The 19818-nt window shown below is 45.3% G+C and overlaps 1 protein-coding gene across 11 annotated transcripts in view; it reads right to left on the minus strand.

The window, feature by feature from the left end:
* Positions 1-19818, minus strand: part of USP19 (ubiquitin specific peptidase 19) — a 377062-nt gene that overhangs the window by 53044 nt on the left and 304200 nt on the right. For all 11 annotated transcript variants that reach the window (XM_078661825.1, XM_078661824.1, XM_078661823.1 and 8 more), the window contains 3 exons: positions 12334-12486; positions 5092-5255; positions 4037-4215 (listed from right to left, as the gene is read on the minus strand). In XM_078661825.1, the coding sequence (XP_078517951.1) occupies positions 4037-4215; positions 5092-5255; positions 12334-12486 (496 nt within the window). The remainder of the gene's footprint in view (positions 1-4036; positions 4216-5091; positions 5256-12333; positions 12487-19818) is intronic.

Below are 19818 nucleotides of genomic sequence, written 5' to 3' on the forward strand. Positions count from 1 at the left end.
CTTCAGAATGATGATGTGGATGTGGGATTCTGCCGGAGACCAGAGGCCTCTAAACTCCACCTCTTCAAGATGGCAACCCCATACCAGGAGTGACACATCTGTCACCACTGTTAGATCTGGTTGGGGAAGGGACACGGGCTGCCACTGACCCAATCGAGGTTTGCAAACTACCATTGCAGATCTTTTGCAGTTCCCTCCAACCAAGTGCCCTGGACAATATCTGGGAGATTCCTCCTCATGCATCCCCCACTGGAACTTCAGGTACCACTGCTGAGCCCGCATATGCCAGCAGGCATGTGTCATATGATGCAAGAGTCCATGAGGCCCGGCAGCTTCAGAGTTAGTCTCACCGAAATCCAGAATAGAGGCTGAAACATCGGTATCATAGCTGGAATATCCTCAACTTGCCTCTTGGGTGGATAGGCCCGAAAGTGCCCAGTGTACAAAAAAAATCCAAAGAAAAGAAGCATCTGAGAGGGAGTCAGGTGTGACTTTGGCACGTTGTCAGTGAAGTTTCAGTTTCTTCTTTTAAAGACAAAAAATATCCTGGAACAATATCAGGATATGGGGGTAGCATTTTCTAAATCATAGGTGGCACTGATGGACTTCCCGAACAGACTGCAGCACATTCCATCTGCTTCTAACTGCAGGGAATCTAGGAAGGTTATTCAGCTCCCTAAAGTACACTGCAGACAGCTGGGATTGGCCACTGGAACAGTAGCGTAAGGTCGCTAGCTAAACAGCATGTACCAATGGTTATTACAACATCTGCTCATTGTTATTTCATGAACAGTTTATGTGTGTGCTTAGTATAACAGCAATACTTTTCTCTACATTATTGTAGCAATAATATCAATTTGGGGGTTACAAGGTTTAAAGTCTACGTAATAACTGCTGATAATGTTATTGGTGTCATCACATGTGATGTCAGCAGTGGTACAGGTAATGTGTAGTGCGAGGCAAAGCACAAGGTATAGCGCCGTTCAGAAGGAGCAAATCATGGTCAAGTACTTCACCATAACTGGAGAATTGCAGGGGTTTCTTGCTTTTGGATCATAACCATAATGTCCCTTGAAGTGAAGTTTTTCTGGGGATTTTCTCAGTTTTAATTATTGCAAAGTTACTCATCTTCATCTCTAACCATAACATTCTTACATAGAATTCTTATGGATTTTTTGTTCTGTAATTACATTCTATATACAACCATGTCTGTCCTCAGTGGTCACATGATGAGGCATTTAGCAACATCCTAAAGCCAATACCCAGCCAGCCGCCAGTAAGCGTGGGGCGACAGCCGTTGCTCATGTGCAGTGACTCCAGAGCACAATGCATTGTCGGCAATGGCCTGCACGTAACCATCAAACCGATAGTGAGTTCTCTTATGATATGACCTTGGGGCAAGTCATCCCCTGCAACTAATACCCCTTCTTTAGTACCAACTTAGCCATGCACCATAGGTCTTATTCCAACATTCAGTACCCACACAGCCTCAACGCCAAGAGAGCAAGTCGTTGGCCAATGTCCAACTCCGTAAAGATATAAATTCATTTTCTTTTTAGAAGTGTGAAGAAAAAAAACATTTGTACACCAAATTTGAGAAATTACAAAGAAGAAACCGATATCTATGCACATGCCAAATTTGTTCTCATTCTGTCCAGGAGTTTGTTTCTTTTCTGTAGCTCATCCGAAACTCACTATTGAAGTTAAAATGGAGAAATCACACTTTGGACTCCTGCTGCAGCTGCGGGAATCCTGTTTTCATGTATTCAATGTACACACTACTTTCAACAATAAACAGAGCTGAAGTTGGTTTATTATGGAAAGTTTTGCGCACATTCGTCCAACAGACAACATTATCACAGCAAAACCGCTTTCCTTCTTCGATTATGCATTCCATCGATGTGGGGTTGAATAAATTCAGAGCACCTAAATCGAAGTATCATTGAGTTCCGCCCCATGCACCTTAAGTGAATGCAGGCACACAATGCTGCTCTTTTTATCCTCTTTGTTGTGCCAGTCCTCACGCTTCTACTGTTTTATTGTTGGGTAATTACGGTTATGATTTGTTCCCCTCCAGAGACAGCTTAAAATGCTTTCAGAATGCTAGAGCCCAGTTTTTTAAGCCCTTTTAATGAAATCATTCCATTACCCAAATAATTTAGTAGTTCCACCGGTTGAAACTATTAAACAAAATCACATTTTCTACCTGACCCGAAAATCATTTATTCAACGTGGTCAATCTTTTTTCCTCCTCAATAAGTGCGATCTTCACCAAATGTTGCATCTCAACTTTTTAGCGTCTGGCTACAGCAAGATTTAGCTGTCTCTTGTGAATGCTGGTGAGAACAATAGATTACTATATAACAGATGGCTACACTGTGCCGTTATTTGCATTGCCGTTGGTGCTGTGGGCAGCCGTTTTTCCACAATAATTTCACGCTTGGAGCAATGGCCTCTATTGTATATTAAAATATAAAATGGTGTACTATAAAAGACAGGTGCATTGGCCTGCTCCAACTACATAACGGAGAGTAGTGAGTGTGTTTGCTTCCCAGGAAGCAAGACAAAGGAATTAAGTACCGGACAGTCTATGTTATATAGAAAACTCCGAAGATTATGCAAAACCTAAACACCAGCCCTTTCCGAGATGCCATAACAAGCTCAGCTGTTGTATCCTGTCCAGTCTTCCCCTGGGCTGCTGGCCTCTTCATATACCCGGATAACACCTATACACATATATATTCTTCAATGCAGATACATGTACTTAAGTAGCGGTGTACAGAGGAAACAAACGCCTCTCTCCAGCAAATCTTCCAAGACATAGCATTATGGATTTGTTTATAGTCCAGCTCCACACAGGTGCCCTGTTTAGTCACACCTGCAAAGTGCTTCATATTCCTGATGGAACTGCAAAGCACTCAGATTTGCAATGATAGGAGTGACAGAGTGTATGCCTTAGAGTTTGCTGGCTGTAAACTGTCCTCTATGCATCGTGCGGGTTGAGACAATTCACAAACATTGTGTGTGGTGATGTTTAAGCATGCAGCGTACCAGAGAGTATGGGGGCAGATGCAGCTGCACGTAACTACCCTCTGCATGATGCTTCAAGGGTGCTTTAGGGGTATAGGATATGTTACTGGAGAATGTGTGTGGCTCACTTTACAACAGAAGATGATGGGTTGCCTATTGCATTGGAAGAAATGGAAAAATATCAAATTGAAGATTTCAGCCTACAATCCACACCACAACTTGTGTTATATGATGGTGTGCCTCTGGTCACTTACAGCACATTAATCTGGAACACCACCCACCCATACCACAACATGTGGAGTAATGCGATATGTATCAACAGTACCGTGGTGCTGGTGCAAAGGTTCTCTTGAACAAAAACACACATCAGTGAAACTAGATGACCTGCTGGATACTGAAAACTGATATTTGAAGGAAACGAGTCATACCTTCAGAAAGAGTCGTAAAAATGGCAATGATTCGCAGTGAGAAACAAGAGCGTAAATGCAGCAAACCAATCATATGATCTTCAAGCAGACATATGCTTTTAGTGACCAGGGAACCACCATTGCATTGTGTTCACACTTGTTAAATGTTCATTTCATACACTTTCAGACATTTCCAAGGTATTACAGGAGTTTCAAGGCTGAAGCTGCCTGGTCATTCAACATCAAACATTGCACAGCATATTTTGAACAGACAATAATCCCCTTGTATTATGCGCTGTCGGCAGCACCTTTTGGTGAACCTTACCCTACTCTAAAACAGGGAGTAGAAATATCTGAAGGGGGTTTTCAAAGTTTTTAAGGGGCACAATCGGAAACAGGGGTTACAAAGACACTGGGATTCATCTTACAATTTGCAAAGAGCAGATTACAATAAGTAATTATGGAACTTCTTTCTCTTATTAACCGAAATATCTTTCTAAACTAGCACCTATGGTCTTGTAGGCACTTTTCCTACTACTTCTCTTTACCACAAACTACAGAGGTGTTAAAGGTGGAGACAAAATGTACGAGTTTCTCACCTGACTGGTTGCTCCTTCCGCAGATGTTGCGCTCTCTGATCGGTGTTCAGAAACGTGGTCCCGGCGGGGTCTCTCCACAGGAGAATTACGTCGCCGATAGAACAAGACATATGCGTACCTCGTCACCACCTGGCTCTCTTCAACAGTCGTAACTGTGCTGTCATCAAAAAGCCTCCAACCTGGAAACAGAACATTACTATTATTATTGCAGCCCACTTTTCATGGATATATGAAAGCCATTTTGTTACACCTTTTCACACCGGCCTAGTTGGGCCCTTCAAACATCTTTGTGAAAACACTTTCTTATCTCTACTCCACCCAGTAGCAAGATCCTGTTTGAGCGCCATCGTATCCTGTGTAAAACCCATTCATATCCCATGGGTAAACTTTTTGATACAGCATAGGTAAACCATTTCCCACCTTATGATTAAACTCTGCATTACCGGCATGGTTAAAGCTTCTTGCTGGCCAAACCCCTTAAAAAGTTACCTGACCTGTTAAACTTAATTTAACCATAAAATGACTTGTGAGCCTGACAGCAATCACGAACACAGACGGTGAAAAGTTGGAAAGACTAAAATCTTATAATAAATTATAACAGTCCAATCAATCACTTTCATAGGACACACTAAGAATTGCTGTTTGGTGTGGACTCTACAGTACCACTCAACTGCATCAAAATTATTGTCGTCTAATACATGAACCAAATCAGTGATCTGCAAGTAACACACAGATATCTAATGTTTGTACACTAAGCAATCGAGCCACCTCACAGGTACCCTTTGGAGGGCTGCACCGCTCACTCCAAATAAGAACTTGATCTTGCTTTTGCCGATGACACAGGGGGAAATCCCAAAGCTACCAAAAGGTACACTGAGGCAGAATGCCACAAGAGTGTTTTGTGTTTTTTACTTGTTCTTGCTGGAGAATCCAATATATGAAGAAACCACTGGCCCAAGGTAAGTCAACAGTAGCAGACAACAATGATATCCATGCATTGACAAAACACAGTTCATCCATCTCGGCTTCTCACTAATGTTACTGCTGCTGCTTACCCACATCACTGCGCTGACTGTTCTTCTCGTTTGGAAGCCTGGCATACGCCGTGTAATGCCCACCAATCATACCTCCATAGTGATTAATAACAGCATACAAATCATAAATCGGAAGCTGGTGGTCCTCCTTTTGGCCAATGCAAAATTTACTGAGGTCCAGGTTCCTGTTGGCACAGAAAACATTAGATTCAAACTTTGGAAAGTTCACAGACCCAAGATATAAACTAAGAAACAGCAATGACCAGTCAGTAAGGTAGACAATGGTGCAATAATCAAAGTCCATTTCACCTAAAATATTCTGATCAACAAGACAAAAGAACAAAATGAAGGCAGCGTGAGTCTTACTTTATATGGAATGTCGACACAAGAAGGATAAATCAAGAAAGGGATAGGAGATGTGCAGGATATGATTTTTAGAGCCTGTAAGGTGGACTCTTATGTGTAATGACTGTAGCATAACATTAACCAGTTAACTGCTCAGATCCCATATTCACCACTAAGGACTTTTCTGAACAAGCAATTCAAAATCACCCCTTACTATTCCTGAATACTAAAAATGTAAGGTTCTTTTCAGTACAATTGATGTGGAAAATGGCATCAAGGGTATGTCATTTTCTGTAGACCGGTTTTTCGGGAGAGGATGTGGCACAATGTTCAGAGCTGTTGACTTTGGAGCTGGGGATCCAGGTTGAAGTCTCTACGTCAGCTCAACATCCTGTAATTCTGGGCAAATCACCTCATTTCCCAGTGTCTATGGACAGCACCTAGATACCCTCATGGGTGATGAGCTGCACTCTACAAATCTGAGTATTTATTTATTTAAATACTGACAATACACTAAGTACATGGGCTGTATGCACTCCGTGTCCTTCCCGCAATTATTTTTGTGAACTGCACCAAATAGGATTTGGTATTTAGAAACCAGTATTTTCAAGCTTTTACAAACAGGTGGGGGGAGCAAAATATTCATAACTTTATCATTACTTCATAGCCGGCGGCTACGTTTTCAGTGTTATGTTACTGTACTCACCTGCACCTGTTTGGGGAAAAGGATAGGGGCACTTGTTGAGAACCTGTAAACTATGCATTCAAAACATTAGTCAATATTTTCTAAATATTTGATGTAAACATGACTTGTTCTGTCACATGTGGTCAAAGACACTTGAATTTCATAGTTTGTGTGAAGCAAAAGCAGTTGAGACACACAGAACGCATTCTGTCGTTTGAAAGGAGAGAAACAATTACAATCCAATCCAAAATGTTTGAAAGGGAGACACGATTGTGAGTTTCTAGATACGATTTAATTTGTAAAGTAATTCAGATAGGCGCCATGGAAGGTACCATGAGGTCGACCGGCACCGATCCGGATCAGGCCTGGATCCATGGGGGCCATGCGGCGACAGGGCCGCTGGCATCGAAGGCCCAGGGCCCCTGCCGAGTCTACGGGGCCCAACGGCGAGCCGGCGGAATCGGTCTGCCCAAAGATGCTGTGAAGCGCTTCGTAAAAAGCTTGAAGCTGGGCTGGGGATGTGAGGGAAGTGCAGCAGACTCCGTTGAAGGAGCCGGAGAGCGACGACACTCCGGGTCCCATGTTGCGTCGGCAGACAGACAGGAAGAAGGCAAGAGCGATGCTTCTTCGACTTACCCGAGGAGTGCAAAGACTTCGATGACGAGTGGCGACGGCCTTTCCCTCGACTGGTACCTTGAGTGGCTAGGAGCAGACTGCCGGGCCTCCAAAAGCTTTCGGGCCCGCGCCCGCAAAGACTTCGGGTTCAGGGCCTGGCAGTCTGAGCACAACTTTGGGTCGTACGCTCCCTCCAGACACCAAAGACACACAAAGTGCAGAATGGTGACCGACCTCAACTTGTGACAGGAGTCACAAGGCTTGAAACCAGGCCGACGACTGAACATTCCTTGTGCAGCAGTCGTAAGACTTCAAAAGACGTCGATAAAAAGTCAGAAAAGGTTAGTCAAGAAGCAACTACGGGGCACGCTCTCTCCGTATCTGCGCTGGCTGGCGTGGAAAAAGAAAGAACTGACGTCAGCGTGCAGGGGTGGTGTTTAAGTAGACACCGCAACGTCATCCAGGCGACCACGACGCCGAAGACGAACACGGATTCGACCGACACCACCTACCGACGCACCGCGGTACTGCTATGAAAAAATGTCTCCAGATCCAGTCTAACGCCTGGGGGTAATGGTCTCTTTCAGATAACAGAGATACTTCCCGTGGGATTATAAGACCAGAGTATATGTGTCCTGCAGGCCTGCAAAGCCTAAACAAATGTCATCCCTCTGAACTTTTGTTTTTTACGAAGGTCTGAGGTCTTTAACCGGATTAGACCCCAGTTGTTCTTGGTGAAAAGAAAGTACCAGGAGTAATATCCCAGAGTCCTTTCCCCACCTTTGGTACTAGCTCGACCACCCTTTTGGCAAGCAACATCGTCACTTCAACCGACAGATTTGAGGCATGATCTGCCGACGCCGGAGTCAACAGGGGCAATATGGAGAGGTGCATCCAGAAATGGAAGGGCATAGCCAAGCAGAATCATTTGTAGGTCCAAATAGTGAGATGCAGTGTGAAGTACCAGTAAGAAGGCAATGTTGGATTCTGACACGTCCCAAAGAGGAAGATTAGGAATGCTGCTGCTGGTATTGGCCTCATCTATACCCCTGCCAATACAAAAAGCCTTGGGAGTTGCTTTATATAATTGTTGCTGGTGACGAAAGGTACCCCTAGGACATACTCTGATATTCCTTTGTTGCTAATAAAAATGGCAAGGAGATTAGAGTAACCCAGTGAGCTGACCAGAGCTCTGCTTTTTTCTTTTTACCTTTCTCCAAGCCCTTGCCAGTCTTTTCAACAACGAGGCTAGATCCATCAAATAGCAGGTCTGTTAAGGAAGTCAGGATGCCCCCTTGGAATCCAGTGGAAAGGCGCCCGGAATGCTGATTAAGAATGACGCTGGTGCCTAGAGCACAAAATCCCTAGTGTCTATTCCAGACGTAGAACATAATTTGCAGCATCCTGATCATCATATAATGTATGAGCGAAGGAGTTGCACATATTCTCGAGAAAGGAAAACAAGAACTTGCATGCTCTGTCCCAAAGGGAGTTCATCAATCCAGGAAACAAACTCCTTTTAGGAAGCAGAACAGTAAACTGGTAGACAAAAATACTTTATATTACCCATAGCATTGATTCTTTCTGATTCTGTCAGCAGGACAAGTAGGAGAAGAATTCCGGTTTACTTTGCTCACTCATGCGTGCACTCAAGTTTTCCTGGGCTGGAACCTGGGTCAAACATTCGGATCATGTGGCACTGGCCTGTGACATCACGCAATAGAGCAATTCATGGCGGGTGCTAAAAATGGCTTTCATCAAGGACCCAAAATCGAGTCACTAGGCATAGATGAAATGAAGTAAGGGCTCAGAGGTCAACCTCCCTAGTAACAACATTTCTGTGAGGTTTGCCTTAACCTCTTTGTTGAGAGCAGCAATTCCCAGCTTTTCATACCCCCATGGACAACTACTGCAAAGAAGCACTTTGCTCATCAGTAGGCCTGAAAGGCAAACCCAGGTTGGAGTCCTGAGGCGTTTCCAAGCCACGGGTGTTTTGCAAATCCAGAATCTATGTACTGAGGCAGAACAAATCACCAGCATCGCTTATCATGCCCGGCATGCAGAAGGACTTATATGGTCGACAACTCAAATTAAAAAATTTCCTCCATCCTAGGGAAGCGCTGCTGCTGCTGACACATAGGGAATGAAGCCTCTCTTTCCAGATAATCATTTGATGCATTGAGAAGCAATTGTAGTAAGGCTTGAAGTCATGCCAAGGTGATATAGGCAGACATTGTGTGGGTAAGTCATCAACATCTGCTACTCACAGGTGCAGCACGGCTTCCAACATGTCACCGTGGGCACAAATACACTCCAGACACAGTGCCGAAGTTGAGAATTTTGAGATATTGCTGTTGATTCAAAATTAATAAGAGTAAAGCTCTGGTTTTGCATCTTTGGGCATGGAAAATCAGGTGTTGATGGCACCAGAAGGGGTGGTGCCTTAACAAGGCTCCATGTTGGATGTCAGCCAGAGTCGTAACGCAGGTCGATGGTGCCACCTGTAAGCACGCAGGAGCTATCGCAGGAGTTGGAGGAATCTGCAGTTAGAAGAATTCATCTGTAAAAACTCTACTTGAAGACATTGCTTTATTCAACGAGTAGTCATTGCAGAATAATCAGTATGGGGCGATGAGTTCAGAGCACCTAATTCCTGGGATTAAACTAGCTTCAGTATGCAGTGTGACATTGAGCAATGCCAGGGGATCTTGGGAACCCAGACGGTACTCAAACCCTCTAGGCAAATAGGTAAAGAACCTTGGTTTAACCCATTCCTAGAAGTCCAAATTTCTAAGGAATAATTGAACATGCCACACAAGATCATGCTGCACTGAGGGAAACAAGAAGGTGATGAGTGGAAAAGCTGTATTAATCTTTGCCACTGGTAATTACTCGGACCGCAATCCAGCCCATCTGTATTCGGACCACTATACCACTCTACACAGAGATCAGCCGTATTGTAATAAGCCTTGGCTCTGCTTCAACTGGCACAGTTCAGCCAGACCAGGTCCCTACCAAATGGGAACAGAAGCAACCTCAACTCTATTCATACCCTGCCTGTGCCTTAATGTGGGCTTGAACATTGGGTTTTATGTCCAGAATATTTCCTTGGGATTTTATTGCGTTCTAGGATATTCAATAAGTGAGGTCATGGTTGAACCAGAATGGAGGTGGCTGAGTGGGGATTGAGGGGGATTACAGAGAAAGATAGATTTAAGATGGTTCAGTTGGTATGGTGGATGGTCAACCAGCACTGGATGTACGCTACAATCCTAGTCAGGGTAGTAGATGCCGTGAAGAGAAGATATTTTAGACAGAACTGCCTGTTGTCCACATAGGTGACAAGAGATGTGGATGTGAATTATGACAGAGTTTAAGGATCTAATGTAAAGATTACAGTGAAGGAGAAACAACAGGTCCATGGGAACAGCTTGTTTTTCCAGTCAGGGGTTCGGACAAGGTTTTATTTACTTTCATTTGTTGAGTTCTATGCTCTAAGTAGGAGGTGTACCAATGAGTATTTTCCTGTTCAATCTCAAGCTTATTGTAGAAAGTTCATGAGATGTCTGCCATATCAAATGCGGTGTAGAGGTTAAGCAGGATGTTGAGGCAAGAGTCACAGTGTAACCTCAATCATTACTTATACGCAACATGGTTACCTAAGTACTATACCTCATTCTTAACGTGGCTGGAGGTTATTGAGTAAAGTCCTACACAAATAAATATCACAGCCCCTACATAACAAAACCAAGCAAAAGCACCCGCACCCGTAAGAAGGAATCAGTCTTTTTAGACAAATCCACAGTGGGCCAGAGAGAGGAGCGTCTTGATTCACAGCGGCACGATCAGTGAACCATATTCAGACTCTCTTTAGCCAAATCACACTGCCAATTCACTGACCTCGATAGAAAATAAACTACAACAATTTTTTTTTTCTCCCTAAAACCCGCTTTAGGCAATAATGCTATGAAACAGAACAAATATGGGCCATTAAATTGATTGTTGTAGCATGGGTGTAGCAGATCAATGTGGAGTGAACTCTCCTGCTTGCTCATGTTGGAATATTGACTTACTTTTCCTATATAATATATTTAGAGCTCCTGGTTTTATGGTATTTATTTTTTGGACATTTCTGTCAGTATTTATCCATATTTATTTTTTGCTAATTTAATCTGTATTTATCCACATTTTTGGGGGGTTTGTGGAAAAATTAAGCTTAAATTAGTAAATATTCACATTTATTTAACCAATAAATATGCACTCATGCTTGAATGTCTGCCAGGTTTCAGTGCTGTGAACACCTGCAGAAGATAAATCAATGCACTTATATGAAACAATGCTAATTTCAGTATCAACCTTGTGCATATCTACTGCTGTTTAAGACTGTTTATTAAAATTCCTTTCTTTTTTAACCCCCTACTCTATCAATCTACACATCTATTGGCCTGGCAGTCATGGCAGACAGTATTTAGAATTACTCAAAAAGCAACCCAATTGATCCTCATTTAAAAATAAATACAGTCAAGAAAATTCATGTTTTCGTTCTGTATTTATATGTACAAATCAGTAAAAACTGAAAACCGGGATCCTTAATTATATTTCCTTTAGAAGTCTGTAGTTTTTGTATCCATCAAGAGTAAAATGACTGGTGATCACGTGTTATTAAATCCCAATGCAAAAACAAGCACTCTGAAAAAACTCCAGAACTAATTAACAGAAACATTTAATCTGAGGTGTAGTCTGTGTGCTGTAAAAGCACAATTGGTTCTGCAGTTATTTCAGAGTGCTCTGTTGAGAAGATTCACAGGGAGCAGAACCCGAGACCAAAGACCAGAAAACTGAAGAGATAGAGCTGCAATCAACAGGGCACTGGGTCTCTGATCCCAAACATAGTTTTGAAAGTTCAGAGCACCATTTTCAGAGAGGTCACAAAAGAGAAACACACCTTTTAAACTCTGAGAAACTATAAGGTGTTGCACATGAAAGGACTATCAAAAGATAAGTAAAATCGGTTTCGTAGGTAAAATGCAGAGGACAAATAAGGCAATGAAAGACTTTGTGTGCACAATTCAGAACTGAAAAGAAAGGCAATTGGCACATTAGACAATGTAGTCCCAAGGATACGAACAAGTTGCCTGTGGATGCTACGGAGGAAGAGTGAAGAAGACACCAAACGTGGTAGGGAAGACTTACAATGGGGAAAATGCACTGCAAATGATGTGGATGAAGGGGACCAAAGCCAGTCAATTTTTATAGCACCAATACTCGAGAAATTCTACCTCCTGTCCCACAAAGCCTCAGTGCCCAATATATACTGTAAGCTTATCACATAGCTATAATTAGACTGCACCCAGAATCCAGACTTGCAAATCTATGGCTTGAAGAAGCTGAAAACTAAAACCATGATTTCAGCAGCAGCTCAAGAATCAACCACCTTTGATTTCATATGTTTTCATTCATATTGCAGAGAACGCTTCAATCAAGCACATTAAGCACATGGTTTCTAAGCTAGGATAAGCGAATGTTAGGCCTTGCACAGGGCTCTGTAAAGTATGAGCTCGTTAGCAACAATTAATGAAGACCGCACCTCCAGCAGAAATGTTCACACTGGGTCTCACCTCACTGGGAAGTCCACCATGTCATTAATTTTGTCCCTCCAGATAAAGCTGCGGAAGGAGAAACGCTTCAGCTGGATAATGAGGACGTTTGGAAGCCGCCACAGCATGAGCTGCTTGGAGGCTTCTCGGTGCTGCTTGCATTTAGGGCAGTACCTAGAGCGGAAAAGTAAAATGGGAAAAATGGCATGAAATTCAAACATTATAGCAGAAACGTATGGCTGTTCAAGTAAAAACACTGGATACAAATACTGCATTCCATTTGCAAGTACAGAGCAAAGGGAAACAGTTCATTCTCTATTTTGCTACATTTTGAATCGAATTGAAAGAAATCATTTTGGTGACATATTAATAGGTGAAGATGCACATAATCTTTATCAGTATAGTGAGATGCCCAGGACGTATTGGCCCTATATTCGATATATATCTGTACAGTTACAATCCCAGGACCTGGATTCACTCTTTTGCTATTCAGTTAAATGCTGGTGCTGGACGGACTGTCACAAGCCTGGGTTTATATTTATCTGAAAGCTTACATATCTGGAAGGGATACACCGCTGAAGACCGTAATTCACTATTTCCTTATTGTTGCGCGCCTAGGAGGGACACACAGTAATAGAACTCAGAAGAACATGCCATCTTGAACAGGACTTGTAATATCTGCATAGTAATAGGTCATGTATCTGTATGTTTGTAATGGAGATGCGACTGGGCCCCAGACTCAAGTGTTTGACTCAGCCTGCCCAGGATGACATAGCATGCTCAAACAGGTAAGTGGAATTTGAGCCCTCAATAGTTTCGGTGAGTAGTTTTCTCTGACTAGTCTCGACATCTAGGCTCAAAACCAGCGCAACCAAACATTCAGTAACAGACTGGCAGCACTTACTACACATAAGTTATACAGTTTTGACAACCAACCCATATGTGGGCTTTCATTGGACTTCAAACATTCTACACCCAACAATAAAACCACATACATCATTTCCAGTCTCATCTACAAAGGGTCATACTCGGACAGCGTCCACTACACAGAACAAATAGTTTCTTACCTGTCGGTGTAGTTTTGCAGCTTGAAGTTCTTTCTGGATTCACTATGCTGTACATTATTCTGCAGTCTAGTGGTTGGGTCCGGAATCGTAGTCTTTTCTTTGTGTTTTTTTTTCGTAGCCCAGGTGGGCGTCGACGTCCCACCTTTTGGTGTACTTCCTGTGACGTCGGCACGCCTCCTGCGGAAGCTCCCACCTTGGGGTGCCATCTTCTGATTCTTTTTTTCTCGTTTTGTGTTCTGTTTATGAATCCTTTGGCAATGTTCAAATACGTGATTTATACGCTATGTCCTTCAAGGTGTCTGTTTCTGTATTGTCCTTGTATTACCACCTGCTTCTCCAGCCTCATCTTTCTGGCGGAGGTGGGTGGGTTCGCTAATGAATCCAGAAAGATCTTCAAGCTGCAAAACTACATTGACAGGTAAGAAACTATTCGTTTTGCAGCGGGAATCTTTCTGGATTCACTATGCTGTGCATAGACTTTGTAGCGGTTTGTTATGTTTGTGGCGGCTGGGTGGAAGATGAGCGTTGGTTGTTGAATATATGTTGAAGCACCTTCTGTCCTACTTGTCCTTCCTTGTTCATTTGTATATCCACACAGTAGTGCTTAGTGAACGTGTGCACTGAAAACCATGTTGCCGCCAGGCATATGTCTTGAATGGGTGTGTTAGCCAGGAAGGCTATCGTTGCTCCTTTCTTCCTAGTAGAGTGGGCCTGCGCCCCTTCTGCTAGTTCTTGGTCTGCTTGCTTGTGGCAGAATTATATAGTTTGTGCGATCCATCGTGCGATGGCTCCCTTTGTTACTGGTTTACCCAGGAAACTGGTTGTGAAGGACACAAAGAACTGTTTTGTTTTTCTGTGCTCCTTGGTTCTTTCTCATGTAGTGCATTACCGCCCTTCTAGCGTCCAGAGTGAGCAGTGCCCTCTCTGCGCTTGTGGTCGGTTTCTGAAAGAAGCTTGGTATTTGTACCGTCTGGTTGATGTGAAACCTAGACACCACCTTTGGCATAAAGTGTGGGTAAGCTCTCATCACCACCCTATCATTGTGTATTTGGATGTAGGGTTCTTGCAGCGTCAGCACCTGTAGTTAGCTCACCCTGCGCAGCAAGGTGATTGCCACCAAGAAGGCTGTTTTCATTGTCAGCATTTGTAGGGAGGCCTTATGAATGGGCTCAAAAGAAGCTTTTATGAGCTCCGTTAGGACTAAGTTAAGGTTTCAGGCCGGTGGCGGCATCCTCTTTGATGGTGCGATCCTCTTTGCCCCTTCCAGGAATCTCTTTACTACCTGTGATGTAAAGAAACTCTTCCCTGTTTCTCCTCTCGTGTAGGTTACAATCGCTGCAAGTTGTACTCTCAGCGAGGATTAACATAGTTTTGCCTTCAGCAGGTGCGTGAGATACCTTAGCACAGTTGATTCTCTTGTCATCTTTTTGTGTAGCTTCTTCCTGCTGCACCATAGAGTAAACCTCTTCCATTTTGCCACATAGCACCTTCGTGTGCTAGGTCTCTTTGCCTCCCGTAGGGTGCTCTCAGGTAATTTCAGGTGCGCAAACTATGACTTCAGGAGCCACCCTGCTAGGCTGAGGTTTTCTGGTTCTGAGTGTAGTACTTCTCCGTTTTGTATGGAGAGTAAGTCTTTCCTCTTCCCGAACTTGTGGGGAGCACCTTGTGCCATTTCCATTATCTGTGAGTACCAGGTCTGCCTGGCCCACAATTGGTGCCACCAGGATCAGGGCCATGTTGCTGGTTCTCCACTTGTTGAGTACTCTGTGTATCAGGGGTTTTGGGGGGGGAAAGCGTAGGCAAATGTCTTTGACCAGCTTATCCAAAGGGCATTCCCAAGGGAGCCTTCCCCTGGCTGCCTGGATGCGAAGTTTCGGCATTTTGCATTGTGGCGTGTTGCAAACAGGTCTATTGTTGGTGTTCCCCACCTTCTGAATAGCTTTTGCGTTTCCTGTGTATTGAGCTCCCACTCGTGGGATGCCGATGTCTGTCTGCTGAGCCAGTCTGCTTCCACATTGTCCTTCCCTGGTAGGCGTATGGCTAGCAGGTCTATTTTTAGAGGGATGGCCCATCTCCAGATCTCCTGTGCTAGGTTCGATAGTGGGGCTGACTGTGCTCCTCCCTGCTTGTTGATGTAGAACATCGTTGTTGTATGTTTGGATCAACACTCTCTGGTTGTAGAGTTTTGTCTGGAAGGCTTTCAGGGCGAGGAACACTGTCTTTAGTTCCAAGTAGTTGATGTGTCTGACCGCATCCGCTGGAGTCCACAGACCCCTCACCCTGAGCTTGCTCATGTGTGCTCCCCATCCCTTCTGGGATGCGTCTGTGGTGATGGTCACCGTTGGGGTTGGTGGTGTTAAAGGTTTCCCCTCTGTTATGTTTTCCTTGTTCCACCACAACATCTCCTCCTGCACTGCGTACGTTACAACCACTAGATCTTCCCAACTTCCTGTAGCTTGTGACCATTGTTCTTGCAGCCATTCCTGGAATGGTCTCATGTGGAGCTGTACATTTGGGACCAGATGTATGCAGGAGGCCATCATGCCCATGACCTTGCTCGCTGTCCTCACTGTCAGAGCTCGCCCCTTCTGGTAGAGGCGAGTCTCCTTCAGCAGGGCCAGTGTTCTCTTCTCGCTGGGGAACACCTTGCTCTGTATGGTGTTGATCTGTGCTCCTAGGAAGATTTTTACTTGTTCTGGTTCCATAGAGGATTTCCCCCAGCGAATGGAGAATCCCAAGTCCACCAGCGTATCTGGCACGTGTTGTGTGTGCTCCTTGCATGTCCTGTGCGAACTTTCCCTTATTAGCCAGTTGTCTAGGTAAGGGTATACATGGATCCCTTCCCTCCTTAGGTGCGCAGCCACTGCTGCCAGGCACTTTGTGAAGACCCTTGGGGCGGATTTTAGTCCGAATGCTAGGGCTGTGAACTGGTAGTGATCTTTGTTGATGATAAATCTTAGTAGAGGTTTGTGCCGCCTGTTCATTGGGATGTGCAGGAAGGCATCTTTGAGGTCTATGGTGACCATGAAGTCTCCGTCCCTTATCTGAGGAATGACCTCTTGTAGAGACGTCATCTTGAACTTTTGTGTTTTTATGTACTTGTTTAGGAACCTTAGGTCTAGGATGGGCCGCAGTGTTTCGTCCACCTCTGGTACCAGGAAGTAGGTTGAGTACACCCCCTTGTTCCTTTCTCGGTAGGGTACTGGTTCGAGGACCTCCTTTTCGAGGAGTTCCTTCGCTTCCTTTTGAAGTAGCTCTAGCTCTATTCCTGACTTCATCTTCCTTTTTGGTTTCCTGTTTGGCGGCGTCTTTTCCAGTTCTATGCAGTATCCGAACTGTATAATGTTGAGTATCCAATTGTCTGTGGTTATCTTCTTCTACTCCTGGAAGAAATGACTTAGCCTCCCTCCTACTGGCGTTACATGTTCGACGATGTTCTGACCGTTTAATCCTGTTTTGGTCTTGTTGTGCTCCACCCCGGGAGGGTTTCTGTGCGTGGGCCCGTATTGCGTGATGGAGTCACTTAGAGGTGGGCTGTTGGCCCTCTCTCTTATTTTGTCCACGTCCGTTCCCTCTTCCGCGAAAGGACTGGCCCCTTTGCTGGTGGTGCCAAGTTTGTTTTTGGTGTCCCTGCTGTGTTCGGCTGTCGCCATGGTGTGACTGTTGGAATGTCTGGTGTGACGTTCCTGGTTGGTTTTCCCCTCTTCCGTTCGGTCTCCGTGATGGGGTACCCCTCTTCGCTCTCCTGAATTGTAAGGCCCCCATGGACCTTGCAGTTTCGTTCTCTTTTTTGAGCTGGGAGAGTTTTTCATCCACTGGTGCCCCAAACAGTGTCTCCCCATTGAATGGCGTGCTTAGGAAGTTGTGTTGTACCTCCGGCTTGAAGCCTGAGATCCTGAGCCAGGCTTGTCTTCTCTCAGTAATGCCCAACATCCTCAGTCTGCTGGACGTGTCCGCTCCATCCAAGGCTGTTTTGAGGCACGAATTTGCTACATTTTTCCCCTCTTCCACAAGGTGTGAGGCTCTTTGCTGGTACTCGTCAGGGAGGTGCTTGAGCAGCTGCCCGATCTCGTCCAGAATTTGGTATTGGTGCCTGTTCAGCAGTGCGTTTGAATTCGCCATGCACCAGTGCATTGCGGCATTTCTTTCAATCTTCCTTCCAGTTAGGTCCATCCTCTTGCTTTCCTTGTCAGGTGGTGGCCCAGATGTGGTTGGCACATTCGCCCTTTTCCTGGCGGTCGCCGCAATAATGGAGTCCGCCGTGACCGACCCTTGGATGTAGGGAGGGTCCTTGGAGGAGTGTTTGTACTTCTTCTCCGTCCTGGGTGACACGGATCTGCATGTTGCCGGCTCCTTGAACGTCTCCTTCCCCTGGGCCATGACACTCAAGCATGGGTAGGTACTGGCTCCTAGTTTGTGTGGGGAGCAGTGTTTCTAAGAGGAAGTCTGCTCTTGGTTTTTCCTCATCAAGCTTGACCCCAAAAGCTGTTGCCGCGTTCTTGATGACCATATTGTACACTCCAATGTCATCTGGCGGCGAAGGCCTTGAAGGGTACGTGTCCACGGCCTCTTCTGGGCTCTCGGTGTCGAGGTCCTCCACTCCAGGTCCTGTGTTCCCGAGGATGTCGAGCCGAGGATCGTTCTCTGATCGTCCTCGCCCTCCTCCTCGAAGTAGAAGGCTTCTTCCTCCGGATTTTCCAGAATCTCGGGGCTTTGACACGGTCCTTCGTCGTCGAAGTCCTCCTCTTCATCTATTTCGACGACCAGCGTCTTCGGTTTCGACGGAATTGAGAATTTCTTCATTTTCTCGTCAAACTCCTTTTTCCTCTGCAGGATGTTATCCATCTCGGCCTCGTGCCGTCTTTTCTTTCTCTCCATTTCGGCGGCCTGTTTGGCGTCGAAATGTTCATCCGTACTCTTCGACGTGTAAGTCAACGTCGAAGCGACCTACGGGTCCTTCTCTCTCGAAGCCGAACGTTCCTTTTCGGGGAAGTGCTTCGACGACCTTGGCTTTTCGCAGGTCTTCGCCGCCTTGGAGTCCTTGTCGAAGGATCCGCTGGGCTGTTTGTGCTTGGATGCAGCTGCGGCCGTCGAAATTTTTGGCGCCGGTGCTCCCTTTGAGGACTGATTTTCGAGAGTCTGGCTCAGACCTTCGAGTGTCTATCGGGGCTTTAGGGGCTGTCGAGTCTACTACCTCTTAAGAAGTCTTCTTATCGGTCTCTACGACCGAGTAGTCGTCATCTTCACCGGCGACGCTGTCTTCCTCGTCGGTCGAGAGCCCCAGGTCTCGAAGGGACGGTGGTTGGCCCTTGCCTTGCATGTTGTAGTTGGCCCTTCTTTGTCGCTCTCTAACCCGGAGAGTCTTCATTGTGAAGGCGGAGCAGGCGCAGCAGTCTTTGCTCTTGTGGTCGACCGGTAGGCAGAGGTTACAAACCGGGTGCTGGTCCTTCTGCGCGTATTTGCGGTGGCAGTTACGGCAGAATTTAAAAGGTGTCTTGTCCATTTCTCGCGCTCAGGGGGCCCCCTGTGTGCGCATTCTCCGTTGGACGTCTAAGTTTTCGAAGTTCTCCTTCTTCTTCGTCGTCCTGCTCGATGGTGTAGTTTCTCGTCGTCTTCTCAATGTTTTTCGTCCAAAAATGAATATGCTACTTACCAGTATGCATCTGTTCTTGGCATGTAGGGCTGCTAACATTCATATCTTAGCATTAGATCGCCGCCTAGTGTTGGGCTCGGATGATCGCACATTGTTGTCCTGGAAGAGTCTTCGAAGTATCCTGAGATAGGTGGCTCCTCCCCTGGACTACAGTGCGCATGGGCATCGGCTCCATCCCCAGATTGTTTTTCGCCATTGTGGCAGAAGATGGAGTGAAAAGTGTAAAGGATGTCCATGCTAATGAATAAATACAATAGTATATCTGCAGCTGCGACAGGCACCGGGGAGGAGGGCGGGCGATATGAATGTTAGCAGCCCTACATGCCAAGAACAGATGCATACTGGTAAGTAGCATATTCAGTTCGAGGCATGTGGGCTGCTAAATTCATATCTTAGCATAGAATACATAGCAGTCCCTCCATCAGCGGCGGTTGCCCGTGCCAGCTGCAGAAACCTGAAAAAGTGTCTTCAGAACAGCCTGTCCTACAGCAGCTTGCTGCTTGGAATGCACATCAACACAGTAGTGTTTTGTAAAGGTATGTGGTGTAACCCACGTGGCTGCTCTGCAAATATCCTCTAAAGGAATGTTCCCTAGGAAAGCCATGGACGCCCCCAGTTTGCGTGTGGAGTGCGCTCTGGGGGGTATTGTTAAAGTGCGCTTGGCCTTTTGATAACATATCTGGATGCACTTAACAATCCATCTGGCTATCCCTGCTTTGGAAATCGGGTTGCCTTTGTATTGTGGTGCGAAGGCAACAAAGAGTTGTTTTGTTTTTCTAAAGGGTT

The sequence above is a fragment of the Lissotriton helveticus genome, chromosome 9 (assembly GCF_964261635.1).
Source record: "Lissotriton helveticus chromosome 9, aLisHel1.1, whole genome shotgun sequence".
Lineage (NCBI taxonomy): Eukaryota > Metazoa > Chordata > Amphibia > Caudata > Salamandridae > Lissotriton > Lissotriton helveticus.